General features: G+C 57.0%; 2 protein-coding genes across 15 annotated transcripts in view; one reads left to right on the top strand and one right to left on the bottom strand.

Moving 5' to 3' along the window:
• Positions 1-4,655, top strand: part of SIPA1L3 (signal induced proliferation associated 1 like 3) — a 236,555-nt gene extending 231,900 nt beyond the window's left edge. For 6 of the 7 annotated variants that reach the window (XM_036833292.1, XM_036833293.1, XM_036833288.1 and 3 more), the window contains 2 exons: positions 1,027-1,108; positions 2,394-4,655. In XM_036833292.1, coding sequence (XP_036689187.1) covers positions 1,027-1,108; positions 2,394-2,537 — 226 coding nt within the window. In that variant the 3' untranslated portion in view covers positions 2,538-4,655. The other variant, XM_036833294.1, reaches the window with a different exon arrangement.
• A 2,463-nt stretch (positions 4,656-7,118) lies between these two features.
• Positions 7,119-20,108, bottom strand: DPF1 (double PHD fingers 1). 8 transcript variants are annotated; one of them, XM_036832289.1, is made up of 12 exons: positions 19,976-20,108; positions 14,255-14,415; positions 14,073-14,180; positions 12,538-12,665; positions 12,173-12,262; positions 11,700-11,778; positions 11,373-11,504; positions 10,423-10,473; positions 10,213-10,332; positions 8,999-9,111; positions 8,366-8,447; positions 7,119-8,230 (listed from the first exon to the last, which is right to left on the bottom strand). In XM_036832289.1, the coding sequence occupies exons 1-12, from the start codon at positions 20,005-20,007 to the stop codon at positions 8,160-8,162; spliced, it is 1,167 nt and encodes a 388-aa protein (XP_036688184.1). In that variant the 5' UTR covers positions 20,008-20,108; the 3' UTR covers positions 7,119-8,159. The 8 variants fall into 8 exon arrangements, with proteins under 8 accessions (XP_036688184.1, XP_036688182.1, XP_036688185.1 ...); XM_036832287.1 differs by having other exon boundaries at positions 8,366-8,477; positions 19,976-20,072; XM_036832290.1 differs by lacking the exon at positions 19,976-20,108 and adding an exon at positions 15,858-15,938.
• Positions 20,109-22,349: the final 2,241 nt, after the last annotated feature.

The following is a 22,349-nucleotide window of genomic DNA, read 5'->3' as shown; positions in this document are numbered from 1 at the left end:
TTTTTGCTTCACACAGTGGCTTTAGAACTCAACCTCCACCAAAGACTGGCCCCACTATAATAGCAGAGCTGGGTGGTTACAGATGGGGCAGCGCGGCAGGGGTAGGAGCAGGGTGGGTGTGGAAATGGCGGGACCTCCGGGCACGCTCCCGGACGCCTTTTGCCCTGAACTGATGACCTCCCTCCACCTGCCTCCTGTCTCCCCTTGTGGCTGCAGCTCCCCAAGATGCAGCACCAGCAGGGAGGAAAGGGTGGGAGAGGCGGGAGGGCCGAGTCCTCTCCCCTTCTTAGGCGGAGACCCCCCCATCTCCCTCTCGTCTGCTGCGGCCCACGCGCCCCCCCGGCCCCGGCACCCCTACCGGGTGTGTGCGTTCCCACAGCGCCCAGCAGAGCCTTCTCGGCTGCCCGCCCTCCTCTGCAGGGGCCAGGCGGGCCCAGGCCTGGGGAATCTGCACAGAGGGGGAGCCACAGGCTGGGGTCCTGGGTGCAGAGTCCCCACCTGAGCCTGGGTTTCCCCTCTGTCCAGTGGGGAAACCACCGTCCGCCCTGTTAGGTGAGACCTCACGCAGTACAGGGTGGGCTCTCGGTAACGGGGGCTGCTATTGTCCGTATCGTTACTGGTCCTGTCCACCAGGCAGGCTCTCCTGTCCGTTTGCCCACTTACATGCCCCGTGTGCCCGAGTGATGCTCGGGCCTGCCGGGGGCTCAATGGATGGGCGTGGGGGGGGGGTGTTCTTTGTACTGTGCCGCCTGAGGTGGTCATACGTGGGGGGAGTCTCTCCCAAAAGCACACGCACGGTCCATCCTCGGGAGGAATGCACACACGGCAGGCCTGGTGCTCCCACGACCCTCATCCACATCCACAGACGTGCCCTCGCCAGGTGGAGCGTGGCCTTCTCCTCCGGGCATCCCTTGGGACTCCAGCAAGAAAAGGGCTCCCCAGAGCCTCAGGGACAAGAGGGAGCCTGTATCCCGGGCTCCTCCCAGCTGTGGGCCTAGAGCCTGACCCCGCCCCCTGCCTTTCCAGTGAGGGGCCACCGCTGGATCTGACGGGCAAGGTGTACCAACTGGAGGTGATGCTGAAACAGCTGCACACGGACCTCCAGAAGGTAAGGCTGCCAAGCAGCCGCTTCACGTGGCACGCACCTCCCCACTGCACTTCCCAGCCCCCCGGAGGGTGGCGGGGGACAGTGAGGCTGAGGCACCCGTCCCCACCCACACCCCATCTCTTCTAGGGGAGGCCACCCAGCTTTGAGTGTAGTCCTGAGTGAAGAGGAAAAAGTGACAGTAGGGAAGGCTGGTAAAGCACACAGAGAAACCCTCATACCCTCTTGGAGGGAGAATAAATTGGCCCAGCCTTTTTGGAGGGCAATCGGACAATATTTGTCAAAACTGTAATTGCGTACCTTGTCGACCCAGCAGTTTCACCGTGGGAACTTGTCCAACAGAATTTCAGGCACGGGCACAAAGAAACCCATGAGCAAGGATGTTCGCTGCTGCACCGCTGGTGATAAAAAATTGGAGCCAGTGCAGCTGTCCGTCAACAGGAGACTGGTTATATAAATGACAGGACACCCGTGCAGCGGGAATGTTCTGCAGCCAATTAAAGTAGTAACAGAAATCTATATATTTACTAACATACAAAAGAAGTCGGGTAACTCAAGCAGAAAATTAAGCAAGTTGCAAAACCGTTTCCTAGAACATCGTCATACTTAAAAAATGTTTAACAGCTATGGGTCAGAGGGGTATCTAGAAGGCGACATTCCAGATTGTTCCTTGTACTTATCTCCAGGGTGTGGAAGAGTGAGGGGAAATAAGAGTGGAAGAGACTTTCACTTGTTGTTTTATATATGTTTGGGTAAAAAGCCAAAAGGTGGCCGAGTAGAACATGGGAGTCTCAAGCACAGGAGTCATAGGGGCCCAGGTTCAAATCCCACCCCACCACTTAATGCTGTGTGACCTTGCACAAGTCACTGCCTGAGCATGTTACACTGTCCTGGAAGGGCAGCCCTGCATCCACATCCCAGCCCCCTACTTGCTGTGTGAGGTCTGGTCTCCTCTTCCAGGAAAATGGGGGTAACAACAGTCCCCAACCCTTGGGTGGCTGTGAGGGTGGAATGAGGTGCTCCTAATTACGGTGACGTTTGTCAGTTACTGCACGTCAGGCTGTGTTCTAAGAGCTCAACATATGTGACCTCAGGGAGACCTCTCAACTGCCCCTTTCAGAGCGGAGGAAACTGGGGCCCAGACTTGCCCGAGGTTGCTCAGCTGTTGAGAAGCAGAGCTGGGATTTGAACCCTGGCAGCCTGGCTCTAAACCACGGCCTAGCAGGGCTCGCAGGCCCCGGGGAGCCATTCGAGGTGCGCCCGCTGATGGCAGCCCCCGCCCCCGCAGGAGAAGCAGGACAAGGCCGTGCTGCAGTCGGAGGTGGCCAGCCTGAGGCAGAACAACCAGCGGTTGCAGGAGGAGTCCCAGGCCGCCAGCGAGCAGCTACGCAAGTTCGCCGAGATCTTCTGCAGGGAAAAGAAGGAACTCTGAGGTGGAGAGGCGGCCGCCTCCACCCCTCCGCCTGGGCAGACCTGGGGCTCCTGCTCTCCTCTCCTTCAGCCCGGCTTCTGGCTGCAGGCGTGACCGAGCTATGCAGCCAGGGCCCCCCCGCCCTCCCGTGGACACGGACACTCGGGTGGCAGTGGGACCTGAGGGAGGCCTCAGCGGGCTGTGAGCTGGGGTCCGCTCCTGGCCCTCGAGCCCCAGAGGGTGACGTGGTCTCCGGCCTCCCTCTGAGCCGCCACCTGAGGTTCCTGGGGGCTGGGCCACGCCCACACTGCCCCCAGGGTCCCATCGTGCCATCCGCATCCAGCCTCTTCCTAGGACCAAGCCATTGGAAGCTGTAGGAAGGGGGTGGAGGGCAGGAGTGAGTCTCCAAACCCCACAGCTCCAGGAATCCCCAGACCGGGTTTCTTCACCACGTACAGCAGCGTCTGGGCTTATGGGGCCAAGACCCCTGCCTGAGAAATCACGGTGGGAAACCAGCCCGCTCTCCCTCACACCCGGAGAGGTGCGGGCCGGCGTGGAAGCGGGCCAGGGCTCTTGGTTCCTGGTGCACTGGCTCCAGAAAGCATGGACATTGCCCCCTCCCTACCCTGTCCTCCAAAAAGCAACCAGGAGCACTTTCTTAGAGTTTGACTTATTTTCTTGGGGGGTCCCAGGGTGGAGCGAGGAAACCCCGGCATCCAGAGTTAACTTCTTTGAGGGGGAAGGTATTTGCACGCTCGGGACCATTTCTCCAGTCTTTGTCTACCAGTCCCTTGACTGCCAGAGGCCACGGCACCCGGGCCCCTCCGCCTGCCAGCTGCTGACCCAGCCAGGCCCAGCGGCGGAGCCGGCACGGCCCACCCCTCCTCCTCCCCGGCCCCTCCCGGGCACCAGGAGGGGCTCCACGGAGCCGTCAGGTCCGGGCCGGAGGGAGGCAGCCTCCCTCTCCTGTCCGCTTTTGTTTCCCTTTGCAAAGCCCCTCGGCCCATCTCGTAGGCCCCGCAGTAGCAGCAGCAACGTCGGACACCATCACTGTGCTCCCCGGGGAGCGCCTTGCTGTGCGAACCCCACAAGACGCTGGTTCTCTCAAGGCAATAAGGGGCAGCTTGCCAGGCAGCCAAGCCGGTGTGGTACTACGCTGTTCACCCAGGAAACAGTTTCTTTTTCTCCTTTAAAAACAAACAAACAAAAAAATATATATATATATATATTTATTTTTTCATGTGGAGTTGCGCCAGAACAAGTCTGTACGGCCACAGTCTGTGGATTCCCCCAACCTCAAGCTGAGGATCGAGGCGCGTCCCCCGAGGGCTGGGGACGGAGGCAGGGTGGGCAGACAGGCCGGGGGGGCCCAGCTGAGAGCAGCACGCTCCGTCCGGGGGCCAGCACCCGGAGAGCCAGCCCCGTCCGGAGACCCCGCCGCCTCCTCTCTGGGGCCAGAAACCTCAGGGAAGGAGGCTCTGGGGACCGACCACACGGGACACAGACGTTGAAGGAGCAAGAGAAAAGGACCCTCGTCGCGCCTCCCTGCCATCACCCTCTGGCGGCACTGCAGCCCCGCGAGAAAGGCCCTCAGGTCTGCCATCTCCTCTCCCTCACCTGTGGTTTGCAAGGGGGGCCTGCCGGGTCCTCAGCCCTGGCCAACTACTGTGATGTCTCTGCCCCTCTTCCCGGGTCCCTTTTGGGAAGGGTTCTCCAGGACCACTTAACCACCCCACACCCTTTCCTCAGACCTTAACCTGGGGCTCACCCCTCCCCCACCCGTTTTTGTTTGTTTGTTTTTTTAAGTTGTCTCCTCATATCTTCAGATCATTTGAATCATTTTTGGGGACCTAATCATGTACATCGACAAGTGTAAATTATGATTTTGGGTTTTGTTGTCTGTTATTTCTAAAGGATCTCTGCAAAGCACATCTATTTAATTTGAGTTTGGTGTTCTATCTGATGGCTGAAGATAGCAGCAGGGTTTTCTTCTTTTTTTTTTTTTCTTTCATATGTTGATTTGTTTCATTTGGATTTTTTTATTCTTTATTATCTCCCCCCGCCCCCCAGCCCCATCCCCGTCTTGAGATTTTCTGGCATGTTTCTGGAGGTTTTAAAGGAAATAAATGTTTCATAGAAGTGGCCTGTGTGTTCGCTAGCTGAGCAGCTGCCTGGACTCCCCGAGAAGCGGGTGTGATCCAGCGTCAGCCCCCTCCCCCTGTCCCCCTCGTCCCAAATGCCGTCACCCCCGATGCACGCACACACCCCTGAGAACCAGGGGGCACCATTCTCTTTTTCTTGAAACCCAAGTGACAGAAATCCAACACTCAGAACGTAAGAAATTTAGTGAGAGCACGGAGTCCTAACCACTGGACCGCCGGGGAGTTCCCCCGGATGTAAGAAATTCTTAAGTTAAAAAGAGGGAGGTTTTACCTCAGAATTCATATACTTGAGGCCTAAAAGCCAGACCCGGCCCATGGAGTTGTGTTGGTTTTAAAATTAATGGTCAACATTTTAAAATCTGGAGATGGTACAGAAAGAAAGCTGGATTTCGAGCTTTGTAACTCTGTCCTCTGCAGCAAGACTTCGAACTGAGGGGCCCCTGCCTCCTTGAGCCGGGCTGTCACCCCAGGCCACACCCTGCCGGTGCTGGCTTATTGGCACCACACCCGCCCTTGGTGGGAGTAGGCCTCCCTCTGCCAGTCAGCTAGTCGGTGGTTTGGAGTGGGGAGCAGCCCCTGCTTCCAGGCCCCAGGGGCTCGGGGAGAGGTGGAGGTGTCTTGGAAAGATACCGACACAGCCAGGGACCTCAGCCCCGGGCCTAGGGGCTCTCCTAGCTGGGAGCGGTCTTAAACTCCTGGCCCCAGATCTGCAGCTGCCCTGGCGAAACACTTTTCGCAGTTTGACCCGGGGATCAGGGTCAAACTTATTTTCCAAATCTCGAAATTTCATGTGAGAATCCCAAGGTCCAGCCTCTGGTGGGAAGTCTAGGTCCAGCTCCACCTGGATCTGAGAAGCAGCCCCTCCTCTTGACAGGGCTGGCCCCACGGCTGGGGCTTTCTGGCCCACCTAGCCGTTTACCTGTGATGGAGTTTACTGTTTCCGAGCTCAAACCTGATGCTTCTGTAACCTAGACTCTCCCGCACACACACACCCGCCCCACACACACAAAAAATCTTTTTCCAAAACGGGTATATATCTTTTTTCCAGAGGAGGTGGACCAGCTATTTCCACATCTCCTAAAAATTCTAGAGTGTTCCAGACACTCTCCCTGTCTCCGCCCTCCCTGAGGCCCCATCCTCAACCCATGCTGCCCTCCCCCCTCCAGCACGGAAACGGCGGAACAAGCTGTTCTCACATCCTCTCCTGGCGCCTGTGACACACACCAACTTCCAACACCCCACAACTCGCACACGCCAGCCTGCGCTCTCGCCTGAACTGTGCCCTGCTCGTCCCTTCCCCATCTTGCCCCAGTTTTCCACTTGCTCTGCCTGTCACCCTCTCGCTGGCCCGGGCGCCCTCCTCGACCCTCCCCCAGTCTCCTCTGCCTCCCACCCCGCCTCTGGCTCTCCCCTCACCCAGGCTCTGAATCCCTTCCTGCTTTTGGCTCTCTCCAGATTTTTCTATTGTCTCCCTAAATTCTTTGTGTCCTCTCCCCTGAAATCTCATCTCTGTGTCATTGTCCTAGGACTTCGCCTGTGCTGGGTCCTAACTTCATCTCTCTCCCCAAATGTGCCTCCCCCCTCTTATTCTCTCTTCCGCTCTCCTATTTTACGTGCCCTGGTTCCCTGCCTCCCCACATGGAATCTCTTCTGCTTCTCTCTCCAGATCCCTGTACTTCCTCCTCTGTCTCTCCCCATGTGTCTGCTGTTTTTTATTACTATTATTGCCTCTCTCCCACTAAATCATCTCTTCTGTCCTCTTCCACCATAATTCCTCTGGCCTTCTTCATCTACATCTCTCTCCAGGTCTACGTCTTCCCTCTCCTGCTCTTTTTCTCATTCTCTATAAATGTGTGACTCCTATCTGTCTCTCTCCTGACTGTTCTTGTGTCCTGGTTCTCACTCCTCACCTCACCTCACCCAAATCTGTCTTCCTCCTAATGTCCCTGGATCTATATCCCATTGCCCATTCCCCTCTGTTCTTTGCCCCACATCGGGATAGGGAGCTCCAGGTGATGTCTGGGTGTAGGATGAGGCGCCCCTGGCACCCCTGATCCCTACCACAGCCCCGAGGGGAGGGGCCCGCCCCCAGTCTTCATCTTTCCATCCCTTCCCTTCCCCCAGTCCCCAGCTTCCCGCCTCCCTCCTCACTGCTTCCCTGTTGCAGCTGCAGCAGTCCGTTGCCAGGGCAACCACAGCTGGCTGGGTGGGAGCCCCCTCCACCCCATCCCCCCCCTTCTCCTTTCCAGCGAGGCAGGGAGGAGCTGGGACAAAGCCAGAGAAAGGCGGGGTGCAGAGGGGAGCTGGAGGGAGATGGACGTAGGGCCAGCTCCAGCTGTTAACCTCGGTTGCTTCTCCCCCAGTGAGGCCCCATCTCCCCTTCTTGGTGACGCCCCAAACCAGCCTGGAGAACGAGGCAGACGACGTGGGCAGAGGGGTCAGGCCCAGTTTAATACACGGAACAAGTTAATTCACAGCAGAGGCAGGCAATAAAGGAGACTCGTTTACAAGGGGGGACACGCCTGGATTGGGGGAGACCCCCCCAAACCCACCACCTCCCCCACTTGCAGTCTCAATTTCCCTTTTTTTTTAAACCCGAACAACAAACACACACAACCACGAGAAACAACCACGCCCCCTTGCGACCCGAAAATGGCCAGCGAGGGTGGCAGGGGGCAGCCCGGCCTGGCCGGTAGGGAATCGGGGCGGGGGGAGGAGGAAAATCTAGTCCGTTGCAGAGTCTGTGCTTCTCATTCCAGCAGGCGCTGGGCAGGGGCCCGCCTTGCCAAGGCAGGCACGGAGTGGGCTCGGGGCGGGGCTCTCAGGGAGGGAGCAGGAACGGAGTTCAAAACCGTGGTTCACATCATGCAGTATCCACAGTGGGCACCAAGAGAGGGCGGGGGGTGGACACCACACCCACCTGCCCTGGGCACAAGGGGGGAATGGTGCCCACCTTGGGTGGGGAGGTGGGAGAGCTGCAACTCCAGGGACTGGGGGGGAGGAGCCGCCAGGCAGGAAACTGGCGGAGACTGGTGCCCAGTAGATGCGCTCAGCAGTGCCCCCTCCACCCAGCCAGACCTTATAGGACTCTTTGTTATATATTAATTTCTTTTTTTTTTTTTAACTTTTTGACTTTTTCTTTAGAAAAAGGCTTTGTCCGTGCCCCCAGCTGGCATCCACCACCCCTCGTGCCCGCCCAGAGGCGGGGTATGGCTTTGAGAGGAGCAGAAGCCCCTGGTGCCCATTTGCGAAGGGGTGAGGAAGGAGGGAGGAAGGGAGAGGACCCTGCTGGGCCCACCAACCCACAGGGCAAACATTCCACTTGCACAGAGGGGAGGGGGTGGCCCAGCCCCCTCTCAGGCTCCCCCCGCCCCCCGGCCCCTTCCACTGTGGGGCATTAAGGATGGGGAGAGACTGGAGGAGCTCCAAGAGGCAGGTAGGCAAGCATCACCCCAGAGGTCCAGGTGAGCCAGAGCCAGGCCTAGGTGAGGGTGATGTAGGCAGAGGCCTTCTCTTTCAGGTGCCGAAGACAGAGGTGACAACTCCAGCTCCCTGTGGCGAGGCCGGAGGACAGGGAGTTAGGCCCAGGTCTGGTCAAGGCTGCCCCGACCCCCTCCCACCCAGCGGACATCAGGAAGACCACCGTCCAACACCGCACCCCCGTGTCGGGCCCTCCTCTTCTCTCACCTTCCGGGGGCTCCGCCATGGGGGGACTCAGGCAGTACATGTGGTAACCCCGATCGCAGTCGTCACAAAACAGCAGCTGGTCCTGGGAGGTGAGACCCGCCCAGCTGGCACCCTGGGGGCACGGGTACCAGAAACCGGGGTGGGGGGCGGGGGCAGGGCCCAGGTCAAAGGGGCTGGAGGAGGTGGTCCCTTGCAAGACAAAGGGCTCTGAGAAGGTCATCTTTGCAAAACCCTGCTGGGCGACGAGCAAAACACCCCTGAGGACTGTCAGTTTGCAGTTTGTAGTTTAGGTTTTATAGGATTCTGTGGAACACTTAAAATGACACGGAGATGGTCTGGAAGCCATGGACGTGGGTTCAGGTCCCAGCCGTACCATTTTCCTGGCTGGGTGACCTTGGGCAAGTCTAGTCCCCTCTCTGAGCTCGGTTTCTTCTCTGTGAAGTGGGAACAAGATCACCTACCTCAGGGCAGTTGGAAGGAGTCAGAGAGTGAAGAGTATTAAGTGCCGGGCTCAATTAATGGACACTAACGATAGTCATAATACAGGTTACTGGTGTTCACCAGGGAGGGGGCTCCAGGGAAAGGAGGCCGCCTGGGGGCATGTCCCGGGGAAGGGGGCGCGTGGGCACTCACGTCGTTCTCCGAGGTGCCACACAGGCTGCAGGACTTGCACTCGATGCACTGCCAGCGGTAGGTCCGCACAGCTGCCGTCATGTTCACCGTGAACTGTAAACACGAGGGGTGTCCTGGGGGCCAAGGGGCAGGGATGCGGTTAGGCGTCATCGTGCCCCTGGTGGCTGCTGACTCCAGGGGAAGCAATGGCTCAGCCCCCATCCCTAGCTCACAAGGCCCACAGCCCGACCCCACCCAGCCCACGGTGCCCAGAGCCTGTCCCGCAGGCAACGCTGCCCTGGCCACCAGTCTCCTACCCAGCCACCATGGCAACCACACTCTGCTCCCCAGGACACCATGGCAACCGCATTCCATTACCCACGGTGCTGTGGCAACCACTTTCTACCACCCACAGCACCGGGGCAGCCACGTCCTGTTAACCACCGTGCTGAGGCAGCCACATGCCATTACCCACAGCAGAATGGCCAGCCGGTTCCATTAACCGCAGTACGTGGCAACCACAGTCTCCCAGCCACAATGCCATGGCAACTGCCTTCCACAGAGGGGTCCCCACACCCTGGTTCCCTGCAACCCAAGCCCATTACACACGATGACCCAGCAACCACACTGTTACCAACATGACTGTGCAGGGTGCTAACCCACTGGTCAACCCACCACCCCAGCACAGATGTGCAGCCACTACCCCAGGCCACAACAACCACCTTCCACTACACCCAATCGCCATGACAACCATATTTCACTACCCATAATACCATGACAACCACAATTCATTAGCCACTGTGCTGAGGCAACCACCGTCTATTACCCACAAGTCCACCTTGGGAAACCACAGTCTATTAACCACAACTCCATGGCAATGGCAAGTGCCCTCTGTGATCCACAGCACCCAGGCAGTGGCAATCCATTACTCGCTATCACAGCCCACTTCCCACGATGTTTTGGCAACCATCTTTCACTGTTCCCCACGCCAGATAAGCACATGCCGGTACCCACAATGCCATGACAACCACATCCCATTGTTCCCAGAGCCTCCCTGACCCCACTCAGTTTCCCACAGTCCTCAGCAGTTGAGTCGGCTGTTTATCCTCAGTGCCCCTGGGATGCTCTGCATCCCCCCCACCAGTCCTCTCACTCCTCTGCCTTCTCTCCTCCAGATCTGGACTCCTGGAGTCCTCTCCACCGCAGCCCCCAGAAACCTCAGGTGGGGGCATCACCTGATCGCCCACAGTCGGCACAGGAGATGAGGTCCTCAGGACACCCCGTCTTCTTGGAGCCACCCAGGCAGAAGTCACAGTAGCCATTGGGGATGACAGTGCCATCAGGCGCCTTCTTGGCTGAAAGAGAGCAGGCAAGGGTTGGCATGGGCAGGCAGGGACTCAGTCAAAGGCTGCTGCAGAAGCAGGGGCAGAGGGAGGCGTCCCTACCTGTGTGTTTCCTCTGTGCCTCAGGGACCCAGGCCAATTCTTTGTAAAACTCTGGGGATGGGGGGACAGAAAGAGGGGCTCTCACCATAGGCAAGGCTCCACCCTGCCCCCAGCCTCAGCCCCAGGGGTGGACCCCTTCTCCAGGCATGGAGGAGGTGGGGAGAGGGAGCAGCTACCCCAAGCTGTGGCCAGTAGCAAAAGAGAGTTGGGGGATCCCAAATAATTCTCATCAGGACCCCCCCAACTCTTTGAGGACAACTGATACGTCCTCTTTATTAGGTAAAAACTTGGCAGATGCAGCTTTAGGAAGAGCCCCCTGCTTCCCCGCCCATACACACTTCTACCAGACAGCTCCCCCCCAACTAAGCCCCGACTAAATAAAAATTAGGTGGACACCACTGGCTGAGATCTGGTATGGAAACAGACATTCAGAAGGAAAATTCTGAACACAGAGGTGCCTCGGTGCGTGGTGGGGATGGGATGAAGAGACTGCCCTCTCCCGCCGAGGAGTGGGTGGAAAGATGGTTTTTCCACTGGCAGAGTCTCCCCCCAAGCCTTCCCCCATCCCTCAGCTGTCAGGGTTGGCACCGGATTGGCATGGGCGGTTGCCAAGGGTTCCCAGGCCACGGACCCTGCCCCTCGGCCAAAGCTTAGCAGAGAAGGGAGAAAGGGAGGCAGGGAGGGAGGGGAGTCATCTATCACCCCCCCCTCCCCAAGCTCTAATTGAAACAATAAATCAGACCCAGAAATATTACGCCCGGCCAGGAGCGAGGGAGAGATGGTTGGTTGCCATGGCAACCTCAGAGCCAGCATCCCCCATGGTTGGTGGGGGGAGGGGACCGCTGAGCTGGAGATTTTCCAGAAATGTCTAATGTGCCCCCTCCCTCCCAGGCTCCTTAGCCCCCACTCCCAGGGCCCCTCACCACCCCACGCCCTGCCCGCCTGCTCACGTTTATGGTTGTTTTTCCGGTGGAAGGGCAGGGCGTGGCGTTCGGCGTTCTCCTCCCCCTCCTCCTCAGCCAGGTGGGTGTGGGTGTAGTGGTAGCTGAGCCCTGGCCGGTTCTTATACCGTTTCCCACAGACTGGAGAGTGAGCAGGAAGGGCCGGTCAGCCCTCCCAGCCCGCCTCTGCCCTGGCCTCCAGGATCACACCTCCACCCTCTGCCAGAGGCCTGAGCATCCCCCAACCAGGGTCCAGAACAGAAGGGAGGGGGCCAGGAGGGGAGAGGTCTCTGGGCCCCACTCTCTCTCTCTTCCCCCCTCTTCAGAAAGACTCACTATCACAGACATACGGCTTGTCTCGGTCCTCCAGGGAAGCGGTGTCCTGGCGTTTCCGGAGACCCCCGATGCCATATGCCTAGGGGAAAAGTCATGAGTGAGGGGCCAAGAAAGGGAGGGAACTAAAATTATTTTCATCATTTGGGCCTGAAAGTCAAATCACAGCTCTGCCACTTCCTAGCTGTGGGCCTTGAGTAACTCCCTTGATCTCTCCAAGGTTCAGTTTCCTCATCCGTGACACAGGTATGAAGCTAGTTCTAACCCACTGTACAATCTCTGTTTTGCAAATGGTTTAATAGACCCAAGCCTCAATTTCCTCATCTGTAAAATAGGTATAAAAATCCCCTATCCCTTCAGGCTGCTCTGGGGATTAAATGAGGTCAAACTGGGGCAGGGTCTGAACATTGTACATACTCAATAAATGGGATCTGCATTCAGCGGAGGAGTGATGGAGAGAAACTTTGGAGTGATACCTTTCCTTTGGCCCTATTCTTCCTCCTGGGAATGTCATCCTCCAAGTCTTCCACTTCAAGATCATGTGGAAACTCCAGCAGCTGCTGTTTCTGGGCACCAGGAGAAGGGAGATTGGGGTTAAGAAAATGGGGTATTGTTCTGCTTTGTGGGTGGGGCGGCTCTGGGCGGACTGGAGACTGGGGGTGTCAGGGCAAGTCAGGAGGTCTTCCAAAAAGAGATGACGTGTGGAAGAATAGAGACTTAGGATGCCCAAAGGCCCTAGGGAGCCAGGGGAGATTTCAGAGCAGGAACAGGATGGGCCGGGGCAGGAGACAGGGGTGAGAGGGCAGCTGTGGCCCCTGGCGGGGGGGTGGGGGGATCCTACCTGGCAGTCCATAATGGTCTCCTCCTCCTTCAGCTCTATCTTCTTCTCCCCTGTCTCAGCACACAGTAGAGCCTCAAGGACCGGCCCTTCTGGGAGGCCGCCCTCCTTCTTCAATGGCGCCTCACAGTCTGGGGACAAGGGAGGAGGGTGTCAAGTGGAGAACGTGTCCCTGGAGGACTCCTCAAACTGCCCAGATTGGAGAATCATGCTCTTTGCTAGAGGGAAGAGGCTTTCCCACACTCAACCAGCAACAGACTCAAAGATTCAACCATACACCCTTCCAACAATACTTCCATACATCCTTTCCAAGGATGCCCAGACCCTGGGGAAGACACAGCCAGACCCCCAGAGCCACTTGGACACACTCAAGGGGAGACATGGCCAGACCCTCCTATATAACTACATACATACATGTAGGAGACCCCACCCAGACCCTCACACCTGGAGAGAACAGACACTCAAACAGGACACACATGGACATACACAGGGGACATACATACAGGTCATCTGAGACAGCCAGACACACAAAGGAAGAGATACACCCAGACACTCAGATATACCCAGACACAAGGAGAAGACATATCCAGACCCTTGGGTATACTGGCACACCCAGCAACACTCCAAAAGAGAACATTAGACCACCAGATATACCCAGACCACATGGGGAAGACACAGCCAGACCCTACCAAACACCTGAACATACTTAGGGGAGATAGACACACCTAGAGGGAGTGACTCAGGTGGATACACATACACACAGGAGAGAGAGACAGTCCCTCCAATACACCTGGACCCACACAGATCCTTGGATATGCCTGGACAGGGGAAGAGAGACAGCCAGTGACTCTAATAGTACTGGACACATTCAAGAGAAGTGATAAAACCAGACACTCAGAGCAGCACACACGTGCAGAAATACATCTAATACACCAGACAGACACTCAGGGAAGAGATTCTCCCAGACATTCCAAAGCATCTGGCGCTCAAAGGAAGAGAGAGCCGGACCCCCTGATACACCCACATCAGGAACTGCTGGACACTCTGATAGACCAGCCACACAAGTGGAAACAAACCTTCTAATACACTTGGACACACCTGAAGAAAGACACAGACACTGAGATACACTCTATTACAAAGGGAAAGAGTTACAACCTGACACTGATACATCCAGACACACTCAGACATCCACAGGAAGCAATACAGTCAGATACTCTGATACATCCCAGCTCACAAGGGAAGAGATACAAAGACTGGATACACCTGGACACACATAACAGATACCACTCTGTCCTGAAATACGCCTGGGCCCAAGTAGGATAAGATACAGTCCAAAGCTCAGTCACTCAGGGAAAACTGGAGAATCTCCGGACGACACCCAGACACACAACGGCAGACACAGCCAGCCACTCAGACACTGGCTAGGAGGGAAATAAAGGCGAATGCTCAGAGGCACACCGGCATCACCACACACTTATCAGCGTGTGCTGTGGGCACCCATGGGGGCCACCGAAGGCACAGGACGGAGCTCCACCCACCAATCTTGTACTCGCAGGGCCGAAGTCTGGGGTCTTCCAGGATGTTGAGTCTCCGTTTCTTTCTCCAACAGCGGGCGGGGTACGTGTAGATCTGTCCCGGGGCCAAACCTGGAGTGAGAAAGGCGGTAAGAACGCGGCCGCGAAGCCACCGCCCCGCCCCACCCCCAACCTCCCAGCCGTACCCGGGCCGCGGTGGGTCTTCTCCATCCAGATGTAGCAGTTGTTCTGGGCCACGCCGGTCTGCGAGTCGAGGAACGGCAGGCGCAGGCTGCGCTCGGCGCACAGGCGTGCGTTGTAGCTGCGGCAGTGCTCGATGGCTTCTCGGTAGAAGTCCTCGCCTAGGCTGCAAGGGGCGGGTAGGCGGGCGGGCAGCTGTCAGCAAGGGCAGGCGCACCGGGTCGCCCGGCACCCCTCCCCCAGCCCGCCCGTGGGGAATGGGTGGGCCGACTCCTCCAACCTCACCTCTCCCCCGCTGTCGTCGCTCCTGGACCCAGGAGCCCCCAACCCGGGACTCAAGCAGGCCTTGAGCCAAGGAGTGGATACACACAGTATAGAAACAGATAAAAATACACCGGGACCCATCCATACAGGCACATATCCAAATACACAACACAAACAAATCGCACATAGTCACTCAGGATTCACACACAAAGAGAGACATATCCCAAGACTCACAAAGGAGAAACAGACACATCTCACATATGTGCTCACACAAACATCTACTGAAAAACACAAGTATCTCAAGTCCCATAGTGTAGAAGCAGACAGATCACACACATATACATGCACAAATGTATATATCACATATCCAAAGACACACAACATAAACAATCACCCACACAAAGACACACAACATGCAAACAGATGACACACCACACACAGACACATCCACTTACTCATGCATCCAAAGACACACACAGATACACAAATGTTAAAAAAGAAAAAATGTTAAAAACAAACTACCCACATATGCACTTACACACATATCCAAAGACACAACACAAAAAAATCACACACACACACACACAATCCAGATACACTATACAAAGAAATCACACAGATTCACACAGGATACACACACACATTCACGAAGATACACAATATAGAAACCAACATCTAAAATACCACATACTCAAACACACAAAGATACACACATACACAACATAGAAACAGACAAATCCACCCATAGTCACAAAAATTTGCACATAAATACATGCATACCTACATATCCAAAGACACAGAACATAAATGATGCACAGTTTCAAAGGATATGTACACACACTCAAAGACCAAAATATCCAAAGACACCTAGTGTAGAATGTGAAAGAAATTAAATACATATCCACACACATATCCAAAAAAAAACCAGAACCCGAACAAGTGACACACACTCCACAACCCAAGACAAAGGTAGTGTGGGCTTCACTCAAGTTTACCAAGGCCCCCGGGCCCCCAGGCCATTTCACCCTCTCCCCAACCCCGGGGGTCGCAGGGCGGGACATGACCCCCTTTCCCGAAGAGGGCGCCAAGAGGGCTCCGAGTTCCCCATACTCCGCGCTCCTCCAGGAGCAGCGCGTCGGACACGGTTCTTGCCAGAGACCCACATTCACACACATTCGCAACCCCGCGCAGCCCGGCCCACGGTGACAGCCCCCCAGACACCCCATCGGCCCCACCCCCAGCCGCCATACACACACACACACACACACACACACACACACACACACACACGCCCGCGCAGACCCGCTCGCGCGCCCTCCCCTGCCTCCCGCCGGCCCGCAGCACCTCAGGGGGCCGGGGATGACCGTGGCCATCTTGCTCCCAGGGTCCTGCCCCCAGCAGGTCCCCGCCGGGCCGGTCCTCCCAGCGCTCGGGCGGGCGCTGAGGCCGCCCATCCATTCATTCCCGGGGGGCGGGAGCACCGGGACCACAGCCAATCAGGGTGGCGGGGTGGGCCCACCCGGGCCATGCCGGGAGTGGTAGTTCCCCGCCCGGGGCTGGCGGGACCCCGCAGAGAAGCGGGTCAGAGGTGGGGCCGGAGGCACGCACAGCCACTCACGCGCGCTCACTCATGCACACCTCTTGAGTCTCACACATGGGCCTACACTCACCCATGCACACCTGGACTCGCACACACCCACACGCGGCAGCTTACACACACATTCACACGTATACTCACAGCGTCCCACGCAGACTCACGCACACTCCCTCTCCCACACCTTCGCACAGACTCACATACATTTACACTCACACAAACACTTCAGTGCCAGGAGACTTAGAGACACCTTACAGGTGCCCACACGAACGTCCCACCAACGCGTGGCTCACTGACACCGCCCCCTCCCCCTAGTCCCTCCTAGCTCGGGAGACCCCTCTCCGGTCCCCCTCGGAGCTGTCTCTCTCACAGGGACCCCGCCCTACTCAACCCCTTCCCAGGCCTGACAGCAGCTGTGCTAGTTAGGAGATATAGCCACACCTCCTGGGTTCAAATCCTGGCTATGCCACTTGGTGGCCGTGTGACCTTGGGCAAATGACTTAACCTTTCTGGCCTCAGTTTCCTCATCTGTAAAATGCAGATGATGGCTCATTGGATTATTGTGAGGATTAAATGAGTAAGCATGGGTAAAGTGTTTTAAAAGTTACCTGGCAAGTAGTAGGTGTTCAATAAATTCATTCATTCCACAAAGAGGACCTGATATGTACTAAGATGTAAAATGGTGATAGCTAAACGTTATTAGAAAGAATAATGCTGGGCACATAATAGATGCTTAATAAATATTTGTTGAATAGCAATATACCGAGTAGCCACCATGTGCCAGGCACAGTTCTTTAACAGAGATTAACTCACTTGATCCTCATCCTGACCCTGCGGGGTGATATTATCATTACACCCATTTTCCAGATGAGGAGGTGAAGTCACATGCCCTCAGCTCCTGGTGGCTGTTTGAAGGTGGGACTAAGAGAAGGATTCACTCACCCAGATGTCTGTACCCAATTGGTCACCTCCTTTCTCCCACTGTCACCCACACTGACTCTACCCTAAGGGATGCCCAGAGAGGGAGCTGACCTACCAAGTCACAACAATCACCAAGTCCCACGCACACACACCTGGAACACACCCCCCCACCCCATCCAAAGTTCGTGTTCAAGTTTGAGCCCTTGCATGGATGAAAACGCCCACCAATGTCCTTGTCCACCAGGGGGCTCTCCAGCAGACAGAAGAGGCATAAGAGCCTTCACCTCTTTTGTCACTTGACACCCCCACCTCACCCTGGTGAGAGAGAGCCCCTCAGGGTGTTCCACACTCATGGTCACTTCTGGACACACACACACACACACACACCTCTAGTCTTAGACCCCTTCTACAGGCTCTTCCCCATCTCCCCCAGGTAAGGCCTTGACCTCCCCCTTCCCGAGCCCAAACAGCAGGGAGTGGATCTCTAATTCACATTTGGCCTAGAGCAGATGGCAAGGGGAGTAAGTCCTCACACTCACTCTGGCCTCCAGGTCCCTACAGTGGCCACCCCATATCTCAGCCACGGTAAGCCCTGCCCCGCTCCTCCCAACCGGCCAGCTCAGCTCAGAGTGCCCTTGCCACCTTCCTCTCTCACCTTCCACCACCCTCACAGATCTTCCAATATGCCCTTACACTTTCTCCCCACACCTCTAGCCTCAGACCCCCCGCTCACTTCTGCCCCACCCCAGAACCTTTGCATCAGTTTTGGTCAGCTTGGAGCCTGAGTGTAGAACACTCCATCACTTCCCTGGACGCCCTTGTCCACCAGCACAATTTGACCCACAGCTGACATTTGGAGAGGGGTCTCCCTTCCCTTCCTTACCCCTAGTCATCTTCAGAGACCCCTCTCCCACACTTGAGCTCCCCTGCCCAAACAATCCTCCTGTCCCCATCCCCCAGCGCCCTGTGTGGAAACTGGACCACAAATGAAATCAATATTGATACTACCAATAATAATCACTACATTCAGTCAGTGTCAGGCTCAGTACCAAGTGCTTTACAAACATCACAGCAGCACCATGAGGTAATAAGAGCTGTTATGATTCCCCAATTCACAGGTGGTAACACTGAGGCTTGGGGCCGGGGGGGGTGGGCAGGGGTGGGCAGGAAATTAGTGCTCAAGATGGGGTTTGAATGATGCAGGCAGCCAGAACTGAGAGCTGCACCCTCCACCTCCGACTCCCAAGGGGATTTGACTCGCATTCTCTCAGGAGCCAGTCCCTGCCCTCACCCCTGCAGACCCCTAGGAAGATAAGAGCAAAGAAGGGTGCTGGCACTCCCACCTCCAAGCTTACTCTGGCCTTCAGGTCCCTGCAATGGCTACCCCATACCTCTTCCAAGAGGTCTGGGTCGGGGTCAGAGTGAGGATGTCTGGATACCTATAGATCCACCAACCTGCACAGGAACCCCGTCCCAGCCACTTTGAGGGTGTCCCTCATAGGGGAGACAAGTCTGTGTGGAAGACTTAGAGTGAGAGGGAAGCAGAAGTGTTGTCACCGTTACACACCATTTCACGCTGACCCCAGCCCCGTACACGCCCTCCAAGCCCTCTGCCCACCGCAAAGCCACACGTGTAGGCGCGTGCCTGTAAGGTCCGGCCCCCTCCTCTCCCAACTCCCCCCTCACCAGAAACCAGAAGCTACTGGGCGCCTTCGGTCCGGCCACCTGGCACAGCCTTTCTGGAGGGCGGGGGCGGGGGATGGGGGGCGCCCCCGGGGCCCTCTCCCCACCTCCACCCCCCAGCACAAGTTGCTCAAGGTCAAGGTGGCGGGTGCCAGGGGTTGGGGGAAGGGTGGGGGAGGTCGCCCAGGCCCCTTTGTGCGGCGCCGCGGGCGTTCGCCCTCCGCCTCCTCCCCACCAGGCCGGGGAGGAGGGGGAGGGGAGTGCCGCGCACGCCAACCCGGGAGGGAGAGCGGGAGCGGCCGCGCGCCTGTCACTCCCAGCCCGCTGTCACCGCCTGGGGAAGGGGGGTGGGGAGCGCTGGGACCCAGGAGTTCGGGATCCCGAGGGGGGAGCGAGAGAGATGGAAAGAGAGGGAAGAAGAGAGGTGGAGAGAGCGAGGGATGTCTAGGAGAGGTGAGGGCTGGAAGAGAGCTAGCTTTGAACCCAGGCGTCCAGGATCCCAGCCACTGGGCCCGGGAGGACGCTAACACTCGGAGGAGGGACGCGGACAGGGAGAAAGGGAGGGAATCCCCGGAGGCTGAGGGCGCTCCCAGCACCCTCTCCCGAGGCATCTAGTCCCCAAGGGGATGAGAGATGCTCTCGTTAGATGTGTACGGGAGGAGAGAGGGAGGGATCCCACGGTCTAAGCTGAACGGGGCGTCGGGGCTTTAGGTCCTGAAGACCCAGGAAGGAAAACAGCAGGGATCTAATCGGGGACCCCCGACGTCTCAGCTCCCACCCTGCGGCCGCGCGGACCGAGGTCCCCGAGATAGAGGGGGGAAAAGAGAGAAAGATGCTTTGATGAGGGGAAAGGGTGGTGGAGACCCCGGAGACTGAGGTCTGCACTTAGGCGTACGTACTCCCAGCCCCAGGCAGGGGCAGGCCCGGCGCCCCCAGAGACTCGGAGGAGGAGAGAGGGAGGAGGAGGAGAGGGAAGCCCCTACCCCCACTCTGGGTGGGGAAACGGCCTCCGCCACCCCCCAGCTCGCGCCACATTCCTTCACTGACAGCGACAAAGAAGAGGCGCCCCCGCGACCCCCGAGGGGCTCCCGCCCCCAGCCCCAGGGGGCGACAGGGGGTGGCGGGCCCCCCCAGGAGAGGTGGGGCAAGCTGGGGGCCCACATTCAACTGCCATCCGCCCACTGCGTCCCCCTCCCCAGCGAGGGCGGGGGAAGGGTTCGGGTAGGGGGCGGGATGGAGGGACGTGGACGGCGGGGACACTCACGACTTGAGCGGGTTCTGAATGGCGGTGGCCATGGCCCGCTCGGCTGGACCGCCTCCGGCCCGGGGCGCCGCTGCCGCCGCGCGCGGGCCCAGCCCGGCCTGCGCCGCCCGCTCTGCCGCCCAGCGCGCTACGATTTCATTCATTCTTGGGGCTGCGGCGCGAGCGGAGCGGGGCGGGCAGGGGGCGGGGCTCGGCCAATCCCCTCACCTCCCGGCGCACGACGGGACGTGGAGTCTAGGGGCGCTCGGCGGCGCCCGAGGGCGCCCCTGTCCGGACTACACGTCCCAGGGGGCGTCGGGAGGACCGCACGCCCATTGGCTACTGGGGATACAGGGCGGGGCTGGGATCGCCCCAAAGCATCCTTTCCCCTCCCTGGGGGTGCTCCATCCCCAGCTCGGGCTCTCCATCCTCCAGGCACCGCGGGCGCGCAGGAGAAGGTGGTCCCTGGCTTCTGGGTCTCCCCTGGGTATGTGGATGACCCCAGGGTCTGTCGTGTATTCTTGCCTTTGCCTACTTGTCTGGGTGTCTCTTCTGTGTAAGCCAGTCTGTAAACAAGCACAGGGGTTAATCAATGCCTTTGTTCATTTATTAAGTGCCTGCTATGTGCCAGGCACTCTTCTAGACACTAGGGATACAGCGTGACAAACAGGCAAAGTTGCTGCCCTCAAGGAGCTGACCTTTTAGTGTAGGAAAAAAGATGATAAACAAACAAATAAACTGATCATTTTAGAGAGTGATAAGCATTATAAAGAAAGTGGCTGCTCTGAGGAGGTGACATTTGAGCTGAGACCTGAGAAGCTGCCACCATGCAATGGGAGGGGAAGGAGGAAAAGCTTGGCAAGTTCAAAGATCAGTGGGAAAGCTAGTGTAACGAGCAGAGTGTGCGGGGGGAGGCGGGGAGGGAGACAATGTTAGGGAGACAGCAAGGATCCAGATCATGTAGGGCCTTGTAGGCCATTATAAAGAAAATGGATTTTGTTCTAAGTGCAATCAGTCATCCTTGACTCTTCATTTTCACACACACCCCAAACCCATCAGCAAATGCTGTTACCTCCACATTCACAGAATAGATCCAGAATCCACCCACTCTTCTCCCTTCACAGCCTCCATCCTGGTACTGCTCCCCTTTTGCTCCCCCATGGACAGTCCATTTCTATTCTCTCCAGGGCAGCCAGAGTGAGCTGCTTAAAACAGCTGGCATCACACATGCGCTCTGGCTCAAAACCTCCAGTGGCTTCTTTCACACTTTTTAAAAAAATATTTATTTATTTATTTGGTTGCTCCGGTTCTCAGTTGCAGCAGGCGGGCTGCTTAGTTGCAGCTCGAGGGCTCTTTAGTGGTGACATGAGAATTCTTAGTTGCGGCATGCATGGGGGATCTAGTTCCCTGACCAGGGATCAAACCCAGGTCCCCTGCATTGGGAGCACAGAGTCTTAACCACTGCACCACCAGGGAAGTCCCTTCGTTCACACTTAGAATAAAATTCGAAGTCCTCACTATGCCCTCTAGGCCCTACTCAGACCCGTTCCCAACCCCCATCACACTTCTGATCTCATCGCCCTTTTTCCTTCCCTTGGCTAACTTTGCTCCAGCTGCACTGGCCTCCTCCCTGTTCCTGGAACGTTCCAGTCGCACTTCAGCCACAGGACCTTTGCACTTGCTGTTCTCACTGCCTAGAATGCTCCTCCCCCAGACACCTGCATGGCTCCAACTCTCACTTTATTCAGGTTTCTGAATGTCACCTTCTCAGAGACAACCTCAGCTAAAATGGCATCCCCCAGAATCTCTCTTTCCTCTTAAAAGCTTTCTCCTTCTCCCAAAACTTACCATAACTCGTCATCATGTTGTAGACCTATTTAGTTACTTGATTGAGTGCCTGTCTCCACTCCTTTGACTACCAGCTCTATGAGGCCGGGATTGTTGTTCATTCCACTGCTGTCTCCCCAGTGCCTAGAACAGGGCCTGAAAAATAGCAGGTGCTCAACAATTATTTGTTGAATAAATAAATGAATCAATTAGTCATTATCCTCCATGTCTCTCCCCATTGTCTGGCTCTGCAGAGTGCGAGCAGCAGGGAGAGGGAGTCATGTGGGCTCCAGGCTGTGCCCTCCCACACACTTGGACCATCTGAAGGGGACTCGGCGGGGTGGGGGGGTGGCGGGGGTGTTGTATTAAGGAAACCTTCCCAGCAGAGGGTCTGGAGCTAAAGCTTCAAGGCAAAGAGAAGGGAGAGGTTAAGAGGCATATTCACTCATTTCTATAGAGTATCATTGTCCCCAGCCCTGTGTGGGCATGCTGGGGGCACAGCAATGATGTGTCTGATGGCTCTGCCCCAGGCAGAGCCGTAAGCTCACAGTCAGTGGGGTAACAGACC

The sequence above is a fragment of the Balaenoptera musculus genome, chromosome 19 (assembly GCF_009873245.2).
Source record: "Balaenoptera musculus isolate JJ_BM4_2016_0621 chromosome 19, mBalMus1.pri.v3, whole genome shotgun sequence".
Classification (NCBI taxonomy): Eukaryota; Metazoa; Chordata; class Mammalia; order Artiodactyla; family Balaenopteridae; genus Balaenoptera; species Balaenoptera musculus.
This window is presented reverse-complemented; position numbering and strand designations above follow the sequence as displayed.